The sequence below is a fragment of the Alligator mississippiensis genome, chromosome 1, assembly GCF_030867095.1.
Source record: "Alligator mississippiensis isolate rAllMis1 chromosome 1, rAllMis1, whole genome shotgun sequence".
Taxonomy (NCBI): domain Eukaryota; kingdom Metazoa; phylum Chordata; order Crocodylia; family Alligatoridae; genus Alligator; species Alligator mississippiensis.
Genome location: NC_081824.1, coordinates 290,787,020 through 290,806,808, shown reverse-complemented (window position 1 = coordinate 290,806,808; position 19,789 = coordinate 290,787,020). Strand labels below are relative to the sequence as shown.

The window sequence follows — 19,789 nt, the reverse complement described above, 5'->3', positions numbered from 1 at the left end:
TTTCTCCCCAGGTGCAGCACTTTGCATTTATCCTTGTTAAATTGCATTGGTCCAAGGACAGAGCCTTGGGGGACACCACTGCCCACATCCCTCCAAGGAGAAACCAACCCATCCACCACCACTCTCTGGGTACGTCCTATGAGCCAGCTTTTTACCTGCCTTACTGTGGAAAAAATCCACAGCATAGCTACTCAGTTTGCTCGTAAGAATTGGGTGCGACACTGTCAAAAGCCTTTTTAACATCCAGGTAAATAATATCTACTTCCACTCCTGCATCTAGGCACTTTGTGACCTGGTCATAAAAAGAGACCAGGTTAGTCAGGCACAGTCTGTCTGCTATAAACCCATGCTAGTTACCCCTTTCCATAATGTGACGCCGCTGGCCCCCTGCAAATGTGATCCTTTATGATTTTTTTTTTCTAAGGTCTTGCTGAGACTAGAGATGAGGCTAACTGGCCTATAATTACCCAGGTCCTCCTTCCTCCCCTTCTTGAAAATAGGGACCGTGTTGGCCTTTTTCCAGTCCTCTGGGACCTGTCCTGAGTGCCACAAGCATTTGAACAGTTGCACCTGTGGTTTTGCTGTGATATCAGCCAATTCCTTTAGTACCCTTGGGTGAAGATTGTTGGGGCCCACCTACTTAAATATGTCCAGCCCTTCGAAGTGCCCCTTCACTAGGTCAGTGCTAACCGTTGGTGGATTGCTATTACTCACGCTCCAGACTAAAGACTCATTGGGAGGTGTATTTGTATCCATGTCCAGGAAAGCAGAAGAGAAGTAATTATTTAACAGCTGCTTTTTCTGTCCTATCAGTTACGAGTTGCCCTAGTCCATTCTGTAGTGGCCCTATGTTATCCTGTGCCTTCTTCCTGCTCCCTGTGTACTTAAAGAAGGTCTCTTTGTTATCCTTACTCTTAGTTGGCAACTTGAGTTCTGTAACTGCTTTGGCCTTCCTCACTGTTTCCCTGCAAGTGCGAGCCAAGCAGGTATACTCCTCCTTGGTGGCTGCCCCTTGCTTCCACAGCCTGTAGGCCTCTTTTTTCCTCTGAAGGCTCTCCTTGATTTCCCTGCTCAGCTAAGAAAGTTTTTTGGCTCTTTTGCCTCCCTTTGCATGTACTGGGATAGTGCCCCTTTGTGCCTGTAGGATCAGTCCCTTGAGGAACTCCTACCCTTGGACTCCCAAATCACAGATGTGATTACCCCTCAGACCCACCGTAACTAATCTCCTGAGCTCGTTGAAGTTGGCCTTCCAGAAGTCTAGCACAACTGCCCTACCAGTTGTCTTTCCCACCTTACACTGGATAGTGAATCCTATCAACTGGTGGTCACTATCCTTTAGGTTACCTTGTACCTGTAGATTCTCCAAGTTCTCCCCTGTGGCCAGCACCAAGTCAAGTAAGTCATCTCCCTTAGTGGGACTGCATACCTCCTGTGTTAGATGCAAGTCCTGTATGCAGGCTAAGAAATTACTTGAACGGGTAAACCTGGCCGACTACTCCTCCCAGCAGATGCCTGGGTAATTTAGGTCACCCATGACAACTAGGTCTTTTGAGTGTACTGCCCTTGAGATCTGTTTCAAGAATTCTAGGTCTAACTCTTTCTCCTGGTGTGGGGGTCTGTAGTAGACCCCCCCCCCCCACTACCAAGTCCCTTTCACTCCTACTCCCTTGTAATCTGACCCATAGGACTTTGATCCACCCTTCTTCTGTTCCCATCTTTATTATAGACGATGTATAATGTTCCCTAACACATAGAGCAATGCCCCTGCCTTTTCCCCAATCTATCCTGCCTGTATAGCCTGTAGCCATCAATGTCCACTGCCCAGTCATGGGTAGGGTCCCGCCAGGTTTCTGTTATACCAACCAGGTTGAGATCTTTGTCTGCAAGCAGAAATGCAAGTTCCTCCTGCTTGTTTCCCATACGTCTAGCATTAGTGTAGAGACACCTTAGCCCCCCTATAGGTTCCCTTTAGTATTCCCTTATCTTGATTCTTAGTGGGCCCCTCAGTACTTACCTGATCAATTCCAGTATGCGGTTCGTGGGTTGTCCTCCCCGATCTTGTCCTGAACTCGGCATCCCCATCCCCTGACGAAGCTAGTTTAAAGCTCTATGTAGGAAGTCTGCCAACCTGTAGGAGAATAGACGCTTACCTTTTGGAGAGAGATGTAGGCCATCCCATCCCAGCAAGGTCTTATCCTGGAAGTACGGATCGTGGTCTAGAAAGCTGAACCCTGCATGGTGGCACCAGCTCCGAAAACGTTAGTTGACCTCCTCAATTTAGTTGCTGTGGTGCTGACCACGTCCACTGACCGGGAGGACCGATGAGAAGACTACTTGTGCCCCCGAGCCTCTAAGCCTACCCCCCAGAGCCATAGTAGTCAGCCATGACCTGTCCCAGACTACTACAGGCTGGATCATTCGTTCTAACGTTGCTGACGACCATGGAGTAGTAGTCTGTGGGCCTCATTAGGTCTGGAAGCCTCACTAACGTCCCAAATCCTAGCTCTGGGCAGGCAGCATACATCCTGTACTGTAGGATCCGGGTGGCAGATGACTCCCTCCATTCCTCTCAGGAGAGAGTCTCCCACCACAGTGGCTTGACATCTTCTCTGGCTGCCCAGTTGCCTCAGTCTGTCTGGTGTTAGCTGTGGTGGTTGCCTCCATTGCTGTACTCTCTCCCAGTGATGCTAGGGCATCATACCTGTTTCCCAGCTGCCGGGGGAGTTGCTTCAGTAGTGCAACGTCTAGATCTGGAGGTGACTGTCTTCCATCCTTCTGCATCGACCGCCTCCTGTGACGCCTTCCCTCCAGGTGTGTGGTCCTGCAGAGACTGGGAAGTACCCATCAATCTCTTCCTCAACTGCCCTGATTCCCCACCGCCTGCTGACCTCTGCCTGGAGTTCCCTCACCTGCCTCTCCAGGGCCTCAAGTTGGGCACATATGGGACAGTTGAGGGGACTCCTGGTTCGTCCAGGCCTCAGAGCCCCCGCCAGGCAGCTGCCACAGACAGGGGGCCAGGGTCTTAAGTGCCTCTTCCGTAAGCTGAACATGCCTAACTCCTTCAGCCTCTCCTCATATCACTAGCCTTCCAAGTCCTTGATTGTCTTTGTTGCCTGCCTCTGGACCCTCTCTAATTTCTCCATGTCCTTTTTTAAAATGTGAAGCCTAGAACTGCACATAGTACACAAGATGAGGCCTAACTAGTGCTGAGTCGAGAGGCACTATCACTTTGTGTCTTGCGCCTAAAGTTTATATTGATGCATCCTAATACTGCATTAGCCTTTTGTGCAACTGCATTATGCTGCAGACTCATCTTGAGTCTGGTCTACTAAGACCCCCAAGTCCTTTTCCATAGTGTTGCCATCCAGCTAGATGTCTCCCACTTTATATTTGTGTTTTTGATTATTCCTCCTGAGGTGTAGCACCCTTGCATTTGTGTGCATTTAACATCATCCTGTTAGTTGTAGCCAGCTTTCCAATCTGTCAAGAACCTTTTGAATTGTGCTCACGTGTTCCAGCGTGTTCGTAATCCTTCCCAGTTTTGGATTCCCATTTTGGTGCAGTAATGCGATCTTCTGGAAGGATCTAATTCAAAGACTCCACCTAAGAATGTTTTTGGCAATGTTTTTCACAGGGAGAAGGGCCCATCTACCACCTCCTCTCTTCCCCCCCCCACCAACCATTAGAACCAAAAACCCACAGATGCCCTCTGGTTTGTTGATTCCAATTGATTAACTATATTTTGATTTATTTCAGCAAAAATATATTTTGTTGCTTTCAAAAGTTGAATAGAAATGATTTAGAGTGGCTTAGATCATTCTTTTGGGTAAATGTTTCTTCACTCTTTTGAATTAATTAAGAAATTATTTCCTTGGTTTGCAAAGTTTCCAAATTTCTAGTAAAGTATTTATATCAGAAGTATTTTGGTTGTCAAGTATCAATTATTCATGAAAAGTAGAGGTGGTTCAATGTAACTTTTTTTCAGAAGCTGCTAGATCGTTTTGACTATGACGATGAACCGGAAGCAGTGGATGACTCAAAAAAAGAAGATACAGCACCTTCTCCTTCCATTTCCCAACCAGCCTTGTAAGTCTTATTTGAATTCATAGTAAAATAAACCAAATTAGGAAGACAGAGACTTATAACAAAACCTTTTGTTAAAATTCCAAGCTATTTGAGAACTCTGCTACGCTCTTACTTTGGCCATGGATAGTAACAACCATGTTGCTTGTTTGAATGGTAGAGTTATGAGGGTTTGGCATGTCACACTGAGTGGGGAAGGTGTTCTATAAGGTAGTCAAGAACTCGGTTCTAGATTCAAAATTTCAGTCATTCACTTGTTTATAAAGGTGGATATTTTGGGGCATTTTTTTATTAAAATCCACTTGTCTACTTTGCTGGCTGTTAGTTGGATGCTGTTTTGAACATTTGGATTAGTATGTTTTTAGTAGCTGGTACAGCTTGGTGTTATATATAGTACATATAGAAAAAAGTATGAAGTCAAATTGCAAACAAAAGTTTTAAAAAGTACGAAGTCAGTTAGTCTTTTAGCACTCGAGTTAAAAAATACCTGCAGTAAGGATGACTGTTTAAACTGATTTCAGCCCCTTTGTGCTGTATGTATTATAGTCTCTAATTACATGATGATCACATATTCTTCCCCCCACCCCGGACCCTCATCATTCAAGCTGGATGGGGCTCAAATGGTTTATTCAGCTTTTTTCATCCAATGCTATATGTACTGTACACTTAGTAGAGGTACACTAGGTGTACTGTATACGTATCAAAATATTGCTCTAAATATGGAATTAGTCTCCTAAAGCTTTTTAATCATGCACATCACCTTGGACCTTGATGGTTTCACAAATATTTAATTTATTTTCATAATACCTCAGTGAAGTAAACTGAAATATTTTTCCAGGTTTACTGGTGGGATCTGAGTCATCATCAAAGTGCCCTTATTTGATTGCCTAGTTTTACATCCTGGAACTTGACTTTTCAATGTAATTAATGTAGTTAGACCACTTTAAAGGGCAAATCCTGTTGATTTCAGTGATAGTCATGTCCCGAGTCTCTTGAGCTGAGCACCAAGAAAATAAGAAACACTAAATAAGTCATTTACACCAAACTTTTTAGTATCTCTCACATTTTGTGGCAGAATTAGGGTTCATATCAAATTCTCACTTCCTTTCAGCTGCCATAGTATGCGACTCTTCTTCTCTTTCTGCAGTCCTAGCTTGTTTACTACAAACCATCCAGCTTTTCCAACAGAGGCAAACACAACCATCATGTTAACTAAGTAAACTTGATTTAATTCATTGAGCACTATGGATATTATTGCTTGAATTAGCAGCAAATGGCACATATCTGATCCCTCAGAGAGACACGCAGCCCGTCTCATACCCAGTATTCAGATTCCAAAGTGTAGGTGCACTAAAGCTGATCAACCAGCTTGTAAGACTATTTTACCCATCCTTTGTTCTCAGAAACAGGTAAATCCTTTTTGTTAAAAACCAGAGTGAAGCAATAGTGTTTAGCCTAGGGTAGACACCCAGTGTAGAAAACTTCAGCCTGAATAGCTTAAAGTTCAGCAAATTCACAATTTTATGTAGGATAAGACATTAATTTTTACATGGACTTAAATTTTGGCAGCACTGCCTGTAATTCAGTGTTTGACATAGAATCTTGCAAAAAACTCCTAGTGAGTCTCCTTACTGTGGAGAGTTATAGGAGAACACTTGTTGTTTTGTTTTGTGTTTTTTTCTTGAAAAGGTGTTGAAAGTATTGTGGATTCAGAATTGGTGAATTTTTAATCTTAATTTTAAGGGAAGAATGAGTAAACACATATGAATGTATAAAAAAATTCAGTACAGTAAGAATACAGTAAAAACTCAATGTGCAGTAAAAACCTAGTAAAAGCTGAATGTTTATGTCTGTAATATTAACTTGCTGCTCCAGAGTAATTGTCTGTTGTTTAGTGGATTTCCAGGAGAAGGTATGCCACCACCAGTATATCCACAACTCCCAAATATAGATCCATTTCAACAGCGAATGATGGGAATGCAACAGGATCCAATACGCCACCAGGTAGTTTTAAGACTTTTTTTCTGTCATAAAGCTATTGCAATTTTGAATATTCATAGCATCTATTGGTAATACAGAATTCATGAAACATTTGTGGTGCAAAGAAATGGAAGCATAAATATTGAGTATGAAGAAATATTTTTTACTAGTTGCCTTGTACTTATAGCTGACATACGTGCTTAACTTTGAATACAGAGGTTTAATGGTAACACAAACTTAAGCATGTGCAAAATGTTTTTTGCATCAGGACCTTTACAGTAATGTCAGTTACCGAGAGTAGAAAATGTTAGAATGCTTAAAGCAGTTACTACAGGATTTAACACACCTGTGAAAAGGGGCCATGACAAGGGGGGCCCATATGCAGAGATGTATGCAAAAATTTAGCATGTCAATATGCATTTTTACATATTAAAATTAAGACTTTTATACTTGTTTTGCTCAGAGCAGTTTCTTATCAAGCCAAGTGTATCGTTTTACTAGAATTTTTTCAGGAAGGACTAACTTAAAATGCACGCTTTTTTTTTTTTGCTTTTTTTCCAAAGGTTCCACTTCCTCCCAATGGACAAATGCCAAGTTTTGGACTTCTGCCTACACCACAGTTTCCTCCTATGGCTCAGCCTGTAATACCCCCAACACCACCTGTGCAGCAAACTTTTCAGACTCCTTTTCCAGTACAAAGCGAGCCACCACACATGCAGAAAACACATCAGCAGGTGAGGACCCTTGCCACTTGCCATTTTTGTCTCCTACTGCTTTAAAGTGTGTTTTAAGTGCAGATAGTCTGTCAGGAGAACACATTACTAATGGAAACCATGCCCATAGATGCTCATAAAATCAGTTCATTGTGAAGTCTTGGTGGCCAAAGTGCTTCTCCAGAAACTATACCACAAGTGCAGTGTTCTGCCTCTCTAGCAGAAGCAGCATGAAAATTTGTCTGCTTCTCTTTGAGTAAGACTTGGATTAGGGTCTTGGAAACAGACTGTTTGCTTCTCCTTGACTGCCCAAGGGGTTATTATGGACTCAGTGAGATTGGCTTCTGTTATGAAAGGGTCAGTAAACAAATTTGTTACTTAAATTTTGTTAGACCTTTTTTATTATTATTTGTCAGTCTGGGTATTGTGTTACATGAATATTCATATCCCTTCAACCCAAACAGAGAAATGGTTCTTGGCAGACCATATCATCCTGGTGTGTAATTTTACAAGTTCTAACCCTGCAGAGACAGTTGGTTATCCAAGACTAATCCTGGTTCACAAAAATAATGAGGTTTCACCCCAGTCCTGGACATGCTTTTGAAAATTTGGCAGTAAGGTCCATTTTGCAGCATGACCACTCTTTCTCTGTTGGTTCAGGACATCTAGCAGGGAACATTAATAATGTCCTGCATGTTTCCGTTCATCTCTCATACTTGAGAAAGCTGTCAAAAGTGAGAGAATCCCTATTAAGTGTTTCTCCTTGACCTTTTTTGTGGGATTCCTATATTTTTCCAAGAATTTTTTTTTACTGGTGGGTCCCTTTTCCATTTCACTTTCTGGATGATAAGCCCTTGTATCTTGTAGTAGATGGTGTTTCAGAGACCCCAGTGAGTAACCTGGAATCTTTGACACACTTTTGTGATCCCCTGGGGAAGATGCTCCTTTTGTGGATTCAACATGCATGAAATCCAGGGGCTGTGCACTCTTAGAAACATCTTGCTTCCTTTTAAACCAGGGGCTGGCAATTATTTTGGGTGGAGGGCCGCTTACTCAGTTTTGGCAGGCTGTCGAGGGATGCATGGGTAGCCCCGCACCTTGACAGGTGCCTCACCCCCTGGTCACTATCTTGGGACAAATGTCCCAATGTCTTTGGTTCCAAGACATTGGGACATTGGTCTCGTGTCCCAGGGCCAGCACCAGTGGGGCACAGGCTGGCAGGGGTCTGTGGAGCCGGGCTGCACTGCACCAGCAGGAGTGGGGGGAGCTGGCCTGGCTTCATAAAGCCCCTGCCGGCCGGGACCCCGCGCTCCTGCCACCCTGTTCTGGGCTCTTCCTGTACTGGCCCCTGGACACCAGTGTGGGCCCTGTGTTCCTGCTGGCTCCCCACCCACTCACTCCCAGTGTCCCCCAGCCTCGCAGTACAGGTGGGGGGCAGTGTACAGCCCCAACCCTTTGCTTGCCGGCAGGGAAGAAGCTGGTGTTGAGCATGGGGTAAAGCGGCCCTTCGCCCACCCTATAGCCGGCACTCCCTGCTTAGTTGCTTGCAGCCCATGCGGGGCTGTCTGGAGCAGGCACAGGCAGCCCCATGTGGGCTGTGAGCAGCTACAGCACGGGGCGCTGGCCATGGGGCAAGTGAGGGGCCGCTTTTCCCTGAGCTCAGCACCAACTTGTAACCTGGCCCTGCTGCCAGCCGGGGCTCCACGCCAGCTTCAGGCTTGCCCATGGGGGCTGCATGCGGCAGCAGGAGCTGCAGCCCCCCTGCGTGCTGCACCAGGCAGTGTTGGCTACTGCCGCCTGTCCAGAGCTCACGTGCTGGGCAGCCCACAGGCGGCAGTGGCAAACACTACTGGGTTACAGGGTGGTGCTGGCCATAGGGCGGGAAAGGGCTGCTTTCCTCCGTCCCAGGAAGGAGCAGGGAAGGAGCCTGGGGAACAGCGGGGTGGGGGGGAAATGTCATTATTCCCTCCTGCCCCCACCGCCCCATGGCCAGCACTCCCTACTGCAGCCGCTTGCAGCCTGCACCAGGTTGTCTGGAGCAGGCACAGGCTGCTGCGAGCAGCTGCAGCGCAGGGCGCTGGCCACAGGGTAGGGGAGGGGCCACTTCCCCCTCCCTGCGCTTCACTTTTCCGTGGGCTCCTTCCCTTCCCGGGGTCCTTCCCTGCCCTTGTCCCCCACTTCCCCCTTCTCTGCAGTTCCAGCATGGGGCAGCCGTATGGTCCCAGGCCAGAAGCCCCTTGCTGGGGCTTCTGGCTGGGGGGGTGGGGCTGAGCGGGCCCTGCTGTTGTGGGAGCCTGCCGGGGCTTCCCCTGGGTCCTAGTGCCCTTGGTTCCTGTCACTTTTGACAGGAGCCAAGGGCAGAGAATATTAATTTTCTGAATTTTTTAGGGGCCCCGCAGGCTGGATCCGTTCCGCAGGCCGCATTTTGCCCACCCCTGCTTTAAACCATTACAAAAATCAAGGAGCTGGTTCGGACCATACATTGACATTCTGCTGCAGCTGTTTGGCAGGTTTTTCATCTGGAACTGAACGTGTTCTCATATTCAGCTCAGTGGACCATTGTCTATAATAGTTGTCTCGGCATTAAGCCTTTCAGTGTAAAATTATTATCTTTTCAAAGAGATTGCACTGATCACTTAAGTCTTCCAGTCTCTAAGATGGTAGAACACAAATAGAGGAAAATCTCTGACTAAAGGACCTATAGTTTAATTTACCATGGTTGTCTGCCTTATCAGGTGAGAGGTGTACGTTAGTTTGTATTCCTGTCAGAAAATTTAGTTCTTACAAGAATACAAAAGCAGCAGCTATTGTTCAGAATTTGAAACAGTTAAAGCTAAAGATGCATGAGACTCTTACCACTTTTCCTGTGATTAAAAATGAGGCCCACATTCTTTTTATTCAGAACATAATTCTCCCGACTTTTGTCTTGGGCAAAGTATCTAAATCTCTTTACATTGTTAGGCAAAGTTTAGGTTTTGGTTTAAGTCCTTGACTCGGGGAGGAAGAGCAGAATTTAAGAATGCTTTAGTCTTCCAGGAGTTGGGGTTTGAGAGATCAGTTTGTTTCAAGCAGTAGCAAGATACTAGATTCCTGATGCTGAGGGAAAGACTGATGCTATCCCATTCAGTTAATAAGATGGGTAAATAAAATTGTATCTTCTGTCTTTGCAATATATGAATTTATAAACTATATAGATGTATTTTCCTCCCCCCCCCCTTACAGAATTCATCTAGCCAGGAGACTTGAGAGACTTGGACCTGTGGTTACTTAGTAACACACTTGTTCTCCATTTTACTGAAATGACAGTCTTGTCCTTCTTGTAAGTGTATCTTGCCAGAGGCCTGATGCATATATTAGTTACTTCCATAACCAAAGTAGTTGAAAACCATGACCTGGAACTTGAGGGGGGAGGGTACTTTGGAAAAAGTGTCAACTAGTTTTTCAGAGTACTCAATTCAGGAAAAAGTTTTATATTCAAGGCATACTATACTTAATATGTCTTTTAAACTGAATATTCTAAATATAGCCTTAGTTCAAAAGACAGCAGTATCAATCAACCTTTTCTGTGTTTTCTTTTTGGTGGCTTTCTCCAAAGGCTGTGTCCAGGTGAAAGATGTCAGGAATCTTCTCTGCCCTCTGGGGAAAATGTGAATACTAACCATTATGTTTCCATGTTCATGAACCAAAGCTTAGTTATATAATAGAAACTTTTAACGTCTTTTTGGAAGCTAAACTTGTTTGAATCAGTTTATAACATTGTACAAAAAGAAGCACTGTATTGGTAAACTGAATGTTTTGTCAAGTATAAACCCTGCTCCTCCCCACCTCCCTAGTCTCTAACAGAATGACACCATGAACATCAGAGCCATTCCCTTAAAGTTATTTCACTTTTCTGCATGAGAGAGGATGGAGCACAGCACCCTTTTTTTGTTTGTTTTTTTGGTCTGAATTCTTCTTGCTTTACAAAAGTTTAAATGGCACTATCTGTAAGTCTGTTGGGCATTCTGATCTGAACATAACAAGGCCTTGCAGAGATGTGAATATAAAGTTTAAAAACTTGACCTTTATAGGACTATAGAATTAAAAAAAGAAAAGCAAGTTCTCTTGAGGTCTGGGCAGAAGTTGTAAGATCTTGTGAAAAGACTGAAAAGGCTGTTCCATCTGGTGCAGGAGTATCAAATGTATGGCCTGTGGGGCAGATTCAGCCTGCAGAACTGTTCCATCTGGCAGGTTATTGGATGTTGGGGGGCTTGCCCCAGAATTTAGGGTCCCTAGACCCTGATAGACATGGCCATCAGCAGCAGGCCTCTCTAGATGTGCATCACCACCCAAATATGGACCCATGCTGCCATATACTGCCCCCCCATGTGCTGCTCTCTGAATGCAACTCCATCCTGCTTCTCAAATGTGCTTCCCAGCCCCAGACTTTGAAGCAGTTGCTGCTGGCTTATGGATCTGGTGCTGAAGGAGCCCTTATGGTCCTGATATGACCGAGGGCCCAGGGTGAGTTTGACACCCCGATCTAGTATAAAAGATCATTTTAAAAAGCCTGTGACTTATGAAGTTTTGTTTTAAAAAATTGTCCAACATAAGTTGGTTTACAAACCAGTTTAGCTAAATTGGGATGCAGTTAAGGCAAATGACATCATAGTTCAAATTGATGGAAGGTACTGAAACAAATTCAGTTCGTGATAAATTAATGAGTATAATATTCTTAAACCACACACATCTGCAAAGGGTGGTTGTCTTTTTAATTATATTGATTTCTAATGTTTATAGAGAAGGTCACAAATAGAGCCTCCTATAAAGAAATGTGAAAAGCGGTGATTTGAGCACATCTCGGTTCTTTCCCAAATTACTACAATGTGTATGTCTTTTCAATTGTCTCTTTAATTTTCTTCTCACAATAGGGAATATCTTAGTCTGAATTTTTCCCTCCCTTTGTTAATAGGTGTTACTTAATTATGGACTTAAGCATTGAAGGCTATTTAGTGGGCTTCTGGCAAAGAACCTGGCTATTTATACATAATGGGCATCTCCCCACAAGACGCTTACTGCACATTAGCCTAATAACACTGCGCAGTAGCGTGGTGGTTAAAAACCATGCTAATAACCTACTGTGCAGTATTATTAAGCTAATATGCAGTAAGCATCACAGAAAAAACATGTGCAGTGCTAGTACTTTATTAAGCAAATATTAAACTAAATGCTCAGTATCTAAGGCATGTTTAATGAACTTGTAGACATGCCCAGTGTGGATGTATACAATTGAGGTGTCTCCCTGAGTATCTTTAAACATGTTTAACTCCAGGTGGTCAACTTCAGACTGACTCCCTGTTATAAGAAAACTTTATAGTTGGAACAAAATTGTCCTTTTTTTAGAGAGAGAGAGAGAGAGAGAGAGACTGTGTAGTCTGAAAAATACTTAGTTTTTAAAGGGACTTTTCAAGAACTTTGCTGATTAGAGCCTTTTGTCAACTAAAAGAACCGTTCTGTTTTCTTGCTTATGCCTCAAAAGTGGCTTGGTGTACACAGTACAAACTGCACATCTCTTAATTAGCTTTTGAGTAGTTTTTGGCCTGTTTGGTTTTTAAAAAAATCTTTGGGATGGAGCTGAGAGAGTGGGGGAAGAAAGGTTAGGCTGGGTTAAAAAGGAGTCTCATAACATCTGTACGAGCAGTTTCCTACTTGTAGACTTCATTTTGCCAGTAATGTTAATCTTTGCTTGATTGAAGATTTAATTGTTCAAACAAAAAATTCAAGCTAAGATTGAAAATTGAGAATTTGAGTTGGAAATTAAGTAAAATCTTTTGTTTTTTACTAGTATGTAAATTAGTGATCAGCTGAGTGGTGGTTTTGAATCTAAATTGTAACAGTGATAAGCTTAAAAAGGTTTTAAAACTATTGTCTTTAAAGTTACTCTGATCATACTTTTTTAGTGGAAATACGTATTGTCTGACACTGACATTTTAAGTAAACTGAAAAAAAAAAAAAAACCTGTTTGAGGGTTTCAGATGATTTTTTTTTAAAACATTATGTGCTCATTAATGTTGAACTCTTTTTTTCCATTGGTGACTAGAAGAGAAATAAGATTTCTGTGACCCTCTTCCAGATGGTACTGTATTTACCTGAATCTGAAATAACTTGGGTTTTAAGATGACCCACCAATAATTAGATTCTCTGTGTGGAAAATTAGAAATTCCTTATAATTTTCCATGTATAGAACCTAATTGGTGGGGAGGGGGGTGTCTTAAATTTATCTCCATCTTGTCTCCTCCCCATCTCCAGTGCTTGAACCTGCTTTCCCACTGCCTGCTCCCCTGGGCAATTACAGTCTTCTTCCCCCCCCCCCCTTGCTGCCTTATCTTGGGTTTGAGGAAATATGATAATTTTGTTTTGTGAGTGGGATTTGATTAATTTTATTGCAGATCCCCAGAATCGCTCCTGTCATGCCATGCGTGCGTGGCAGGTCCAAGTGATTTTTCGGGATCTGTGATAAAACTTGTCACATCTGAGTCACATCTGCCAGGACAATGCAGCTGTCTGATCCTCAGCTGCTGGTGCTGTGCACCTTGAAACAGGGCATGTGCATCTGGCTGCATGGGCACTGTGGATCTGGGGGTTGTGGAGGGAGTTTGCATCTACAGTTACAGCTTTAAATGTCCCTGTGCGTGGGGACTGATGCGTGCTGCCACCGCCCACCCACCTCCTCCGCCAGCAAGTTTAAAGCTGTGCTCTGCAACTGGTTTGCCATTTTTATTGCGGGATAGCTTGCCTGAATATTTGGCGTGTTACAAAAAAATGTCAAGACCTGCACTTTGAACCCACAAAAAAGTAGTGTGTGAAGGGGACCTGTTTGAAAGTTTCTGTTCCGAGCTAAGTATTAGTTTAGTTTAGCTTAACCTCAGCGAAGGGTTTAATTGACTGAAATAATCACAGCCTGAAATAAAATTCTTACAATAATGACACCCTTTTAACTTGTGGGTCACTTTAGGAAATGGAAGTGGAACAGCCCCCTGTTCAAGAAGGAAAGCGACATGTTTCTGATAACAGAAAGTCAAGATCTAGATCTGCTTCAAGGTAAGTTGTGGGGTTTTTTTTGTCTGCAAAATTGTGTGTGTGGTTGTCAGCTTAAGAACCTTGGGACCTAGAGGACAGCTTGAGGTTCAGGGAATGCAAACCTCTGCTTTGTCTTTGTCGCTTGAAATGAGTCACTTAAGTCTTCTTATGGAACCCCTCCCACCCTAGGTGTCTCCGTTCCTCCTAATTTCTACATGCAAAAACTCCCTTCAGCTGCTGCTGAGGAGATGCCTAAAGACTGTATGTAGGCACTGAAGTTTTTGTCATGAAAGCAGCTAAAGAGGCCAAGAGGCACTGCAATAATGACAGAGCTCCACATCTGTCATAGTAAAAGCCTGTTTATTATTTAGGAACTGTTCCTGCCCTAGTGTTGTCCAGTGGGCTTGATTGACCAGTATTCTCATGGCAGGCTTAGCAGATCAAGTTGTGCATGAAACACTGGGGGGAAAAAGTGGTGGTGGTGAGACAGTGTTCATCAACCACATCTCCCATGTCCAGGGTAGTGCCCCAGCCACTGCACTGTAGGTTTTTTGTGGGCACATACTTGTACTCCCCTGTTGAACTTGTTTCACTTGGCACGGAACAGTTAGATTCCACAGGGCAAGTGAGCGCGCGTTCGTTTATGGAGGTGTGTGACACTTCAGTTCTGGGGCAGCTCCCCATATTATAAAGGGATTTCAGTTTTCATAAATACAGCAACTGAATTGTTGCTTTTTATGGGTCAAATAGAAGTTTGTAGTGTGATGTGCCAAAACCCTAACGTGTTGGGGTGCTCCTAGAGATGCACCCTTGGCTTGTATAAGCTCATTAGTCCCTACTCTTTTGAGTGGGTATGTCCAGGTTATTAACTTGCCCTGAAATAATAATTTCACCATGGACAATTTGTTAAATAACAGAAAAATCAAAGGGCTTATTAAGAGGAAGACTAAATATTAAAAAAAGAAAAAAAAATGATGAAAATGCTTTGACAACAGTGTGGTAAAACAAAACTGACCAAATCTTTACTATCACCTAGCCATCAAATCCTGTGAAAAACCCCTTGGGGTTGGCCTCCTGCCACAGGTAGCTCCCTCCAGTGGAGACCTCCAATCCTCACACCTCTAGCCACCCCCTAACAATTGCTGTGCTACAGAACATATCATACAGCCTCTCTCTCCCCATCTTTAGAGGAGCCAGGGCATCCTCTAGAGCAGGGGTCTGCAACCACCGCACACATGCCATTAGCGGCACGTGGAGACATTTTTCCTGGCATGCAAAGAAATTAGGGTTTTGGAGGGGGGGGGGAGGGTTTAAGCTGCTGCTCCAGGCTCTCCTGTGCAGTCACAGGTGTCAGCGCCACAGCAGGCACCGGGGCGGAGCTAGAAGAATGCAGGGAGGGCGGCTGTCTGTACACTACTGCCCCCGCCCCGTGCTCCCAGGCTGCACTCTCCAGCCCAGCTGGCCCCTGGAGGGAGCTGCCCAGGCAGGCAGATGCCCTGTCCCATCCGGGGTAGCACTGAGGTGCTGGGGCTGGGTGGTCGGGATGGTCTGGGCGGTGTGGGGGGAGGCACCACAGGCAAGCCAGCCCGGTTGGGCCCTTAGGAAGGCAGGGGCTGGGTGGGAAGTGGGGGCTGCCTGGGGCTCTGCGGGCTTGAGCTGTGGTGGGTGGGCAGGCAGGGGTGCCCAGCAGCACCCGTGGTGGGGCCTGGGCAGCCCACACAGCTCCACAGGGATGGGCCACAGCCACCCTGCGCACGTGGGGATGCTGTCTGGCTGGGGCAGGACGCTGGGCTTGGGGGGGGCTTCCCTCTCCAGGATCGGCCTCCCTGCACGCTGGGCACATTGCAGGCAGGACAGAGCAGTCCCCAGTGCAGGGGCCTGGCCGTGGGAGCCCACTGGAGCCTAGGAACAGCCGCTGCGGCTGCCTCGGCCTGCCTGGGTCCTGGCCTTGCCCACCTGCAGCTCCCCTCAAGGGGCCAGCGCTGGGGCAGGCACTGCACAGAGCCGCTGTGCTGCAGGCTTCCGGCTGGATTGGCCCTGAGCACTGGCTGCAGCAGCTGTTCCCAGAGCCTGGGGAACAGCCTGTGGCTGCAGCTCCTGCTCCCACTGTACCTGGCACACACGGAGACCAAGCAGGAGCCCCCTGAGTCTGGTGTCCTGCCCCAGCCAGGCAGCGTCCCTTTGTGGGCAGGGTGGCTGCGCCCCATCCCCGTGGAGCTGTGCAGGCCGGCTGGGCCCCACCTCCGGTGCTGCTGGGCCCCCTGCTGTGGCCCAAGTAGTAGAGCCCTGGAGTAGCCCCCGCTTCCCACCTGACGCCAGCGCTCTCTCTAATTTTTACTGTAAAAAAAAAAAAAAAAAGCAACACTAATGATTATTAATAGTATTAAATATGCAGTGCATCCTGCCATGTACCCACTACACCCCAGTTTTTTGTTTTTGTGGTGTGCTGGCACTCCAGCACCTTACAGGGTAGACATTGTCATTTTTTCGGCACTCTGGCCAAAAAATGTTGCCTACCCCTGCTCTAGAGTGTTTTGTCTGTAGGCCCATGATGGTGTATAACAAATAGTGTGGCTTAAATATTTTCGTTTAAAACTAGATCGCCCAAGAGAAGACGATCAAGATCTGGATCTCGGTCTCGACGGTCACGTCATCGTCGTTCTCGCTCCCGATCTCGGGATAGGCGCCGGCACTCTCCAAAGTCTCGATCTCAGGAGAGACGTGAACGAGAGAGGGAGAGAGAACGCAGGTCAAAAGGCCTTCCTCAGATCAAGCCAGAAACTGTTAGTGGTGAGTTCTCTCAACCCAATTTATTTCTGTAACAAAGATAGCAAATTTGTTCTTATACTGCTTCTCAGATTCTCAGTCTTTCTGTTCACAGGTTCATTTTGTGCAAAATGTCAGGACTTCTTTTTTTTAAAGCTTTCTACAGATCTAGTTTTGAGTGCACTTTCAGAAAAATATTGCAACTAATAAAACAGCTAAAAATTCAGATGTGGAACTAAGCTTCTAGGGTGCCTGTACATGAGCCAGGAGGCTTCTCCAATGCACTATAATTACAGCACATCGGAGCAGACTCCATTAACAGAGTCTGCCAGAGCATGGTAATTACTGTGCTCCAGCCACCCTCCATGTCTTGTTTATCAGCATTCCCATGCTTCTAAATGACAGTAGGGGCACTTTAAAGCTCATTCGAGCTTTAGGTAAAGCACCCCTACCGCCATTTAGAAGTGCAGAGACACTGATACACAAGATGCTCCAGATGCCTTAATTAAGGATCAGATCTTGGATCTCAGAGTCACTGTAATTAAAGTACCCACCCCTGGAGCACATGTAAAAATGCCCCTAAAATCTAATGAGATAAAGTGTATGATAGTTGAAGAACTGCTTTGGGGCATTATCTGTGGACCCGAGTTCTTTGCATTTAATAAAGCCTGTTCCATGCAGCTTCTGCTCAGCGTGACAAAGAATGGGGCTACTATTTTACCCTTTCTGGACTAGTTTGAAGCAACATAAGGAAATGTGCCCACTAATCTATGCCCTCCCAAGAAAAGATGTTCAGTGAACAGGGAAAATACTTAATGCATCAGTAACCTGTGGGTTTTTTGTATTCCTTAATGCACAAGCATCCTCTGAATGCACACTTAATGTGCACAGATGAGGTTAGTTAGGAAGTGCTGCCTCATCTGCTCTGTTCATTCTGACTGTGGTCATGTGTAGATATACAATCCTCAGAATTAGGCATTCATTCTTCATTTTGAGGAAATGTAAGCTTTTTTCTCAAACACCTAATATAACTTGTAAGTAGTGTAAGGGTTTGTATTTTCCAGTTCTCCACTGTTTGTTTTTTTGCCTCCATAGGTTGGGTAGTTGACTTAAGTTTGTTGAGGATGGCATTTTTTAAACAGCTCGTGTCTTGCCTGATTCCAGTCATGTCCTTGATATGTCTGTCTCCTACCTTGAGGGTTATTTTCCATCTAGTGTTTCTGTTGATCTTCCACTCAGTGAACCCAGAAAGACGGCCAATAAACACTTGCTTCAGGTTTCCTGGTTAAGGAAACCCAAGAAATTCAAGCTTTTTAATTTGGTCAAGATAAAGGGTCTTGGATCTGTGCAAGATTATAAATAACCTGTAAACTGTTTCAGCATTTATGTCATTATCTTAATTCTGTGAGAAGGGAATCTGTGTCTAAGTTAGCACTGTAGTCAAGATTCATAATGGAAGACCTATATGAAATTTGATATCAATGCAAAATGTGTCGGATATGTTTCAGGAAATGCTCATGCCAGGGATCCTCAGTACTGGAAAATTTCAGCTCGTGCTGACTCCTTAGTGCTGAGGGACAGTCCTGCTTAGCTTGACAAAAGTTGATGTCCCGTTTTTCAGGGGTGTTGGTTGTAGCAGTGTTGGTCTAAGGACATAGGCAGTCTGCTGATGTCTCATTTTGGCATTAATGATGGACCATTACCCAGTTTATCTGCACAGGTAGGTAGGCCTAGGCTTTTAGATTGGTTGGGATCTGTCTTCAAATGAAAAACAGAATTCTGAAGGCAGAAATATCAGACTTGAGGATCAGAGTGGGATGTAGGGTAGTACTCACCAGGGACTGCAGTTATGTCTTCTATAGTTTACAGGCGTGTCTGTCTCTCCTGGCTTCTGCAATGCCTCAGATCAAGACTGGCTTTCCTAGGGAGAAGCAGGGATTTACCTCTCCTGCACTGCTGCATGATTCCCCCACCATGAAGGCCATTAGAAATCCTTTCTTTGATTCAAATGAAAGGTTAAGTCCACTCCTTCTTGTGCTAAGGATTGCCTGGATTTACCTTGGTGCCTTTTGCCATGGGAATTTTTGAGGCCCATCTGGATAAAGTCTCCTAAACCATAACAGAATAGTTTAGCTTATTCTGAGGCTAACGTGGAGTTAGTGTATTGCATTCTGTTTTCCAGATCCTTTTGTACTTGGATAATTCACCTTATTGGAGTATTGCTGTGCCTTGGGATTCATCTGCTTCTCTCTAGTCATGTGATATTCTCTCATAGTCTTTGCCTCTTTTGGTTGAGCAATCTGCTTCTGTTTTCTGTTCAGTAGGTCTGAATCTGAATGAGATATTTGTGAAGGGAATGTGGGAACCAACAATGCTGCACTCTTGTGACCTTGATTCTGTCTACATTTCTAGATGAATTATAGGAAGGTTTTTTTCTAAGTCCTCCTTGAGCATGTGAAGGAATTCCTAGGGTCAGACAAAATAAGACCATGATTATAATGCTAGTCCAGGACAAGACCCTTTCTTTGACACATACCTGGCAACAGCTAAAGGATTTTTTGAACAGCGGGGACTTTTGGGTGACTCAGTGCCACTATCAGAAGGATAAGTAATCTTGCCAAGCACCTCAACAGATATTTAGATACTGCTTTGCCATCACCTTGCCTGATTAATTCATTTGTCATTTTAACTGCCACTGAGATCTGAGACATCTGAGGCTAACTGCTTGGGACCTGCCAAAGGAGAAGGGAAAACAGAAGCTAAGGACCTATGAAAGGTGGCTGTGGGAGCTGGTATATTGAAGTATTTTCAATCTAAAAAATGACTTGAGTTATAAAAACCTTGCGTATGTTTCTTGCCTGCTTCTCTCTGACCTAATATACTCAACATACATCTTCATCTTTGAAGCATAGAAGGGAACAGTATCAGGAATATCACAGAGAAAAAAAAAGTCATTCACTTTTACTGGATTGTCCTGGCTACAGGCAAGACCATTCTAATGTTGTGCCTGGTACCACAACTAAGTTAGGTACCAGCTTCTTCCATACTTACTGTCTCTTCCTTTGCAGCCTGCTGCACTGGACTGCAATGGAAATCTATAGCAATAGCATCAATGTTGCTTTAGTGTTTATCCATCACATCAGGCAGATCCATAGGTCTGTGCTGTTAAGAGTGTAAGGGGATTGTTT

The 19,789-nt window shown here is 44.7% G+C and overlaps 1 protein-coding gene across 4 annotated transcripts in view; it reads left to right on the top strand.

Moving 5' to 3' along the window:
- SCAF4 (SR-related CTD associated factor 4) overlaps positions 1-19,789 on the top strand; it is a 72,426-nt gene that overhangs the window by 27,811 nt on the left and 24,826 nt on the right. For 3 of the 4 annotated variants that reach the window (XM_014599035.3, XM_059720682.1, XM_019476170.1), the window contains 5 exons: positions 3,986-4,086; positions 5,979-6,087; positions 6,627-6,797; positions 13,771-13,856; positions 16,435-16,625. In XM_014599035.3, the coding sequence (XP_014454521.1) occupies positions 3,986-4,086; positions 5,979-6,087; positions 6,627-6,797; positions 13,771-13,856; positions 16,435-16,625 (658 nt within the window). The remainder of the gene's footprint in view (positions 1-3,985; positions 4,087-5,978; positions 6,088-6,626; positions 6,798-13,770; positions 13,857-16,434; positions 16,626-19,789) is intronic. The other variant, XM_019476169.2, reaches the window with a different exon arrangement.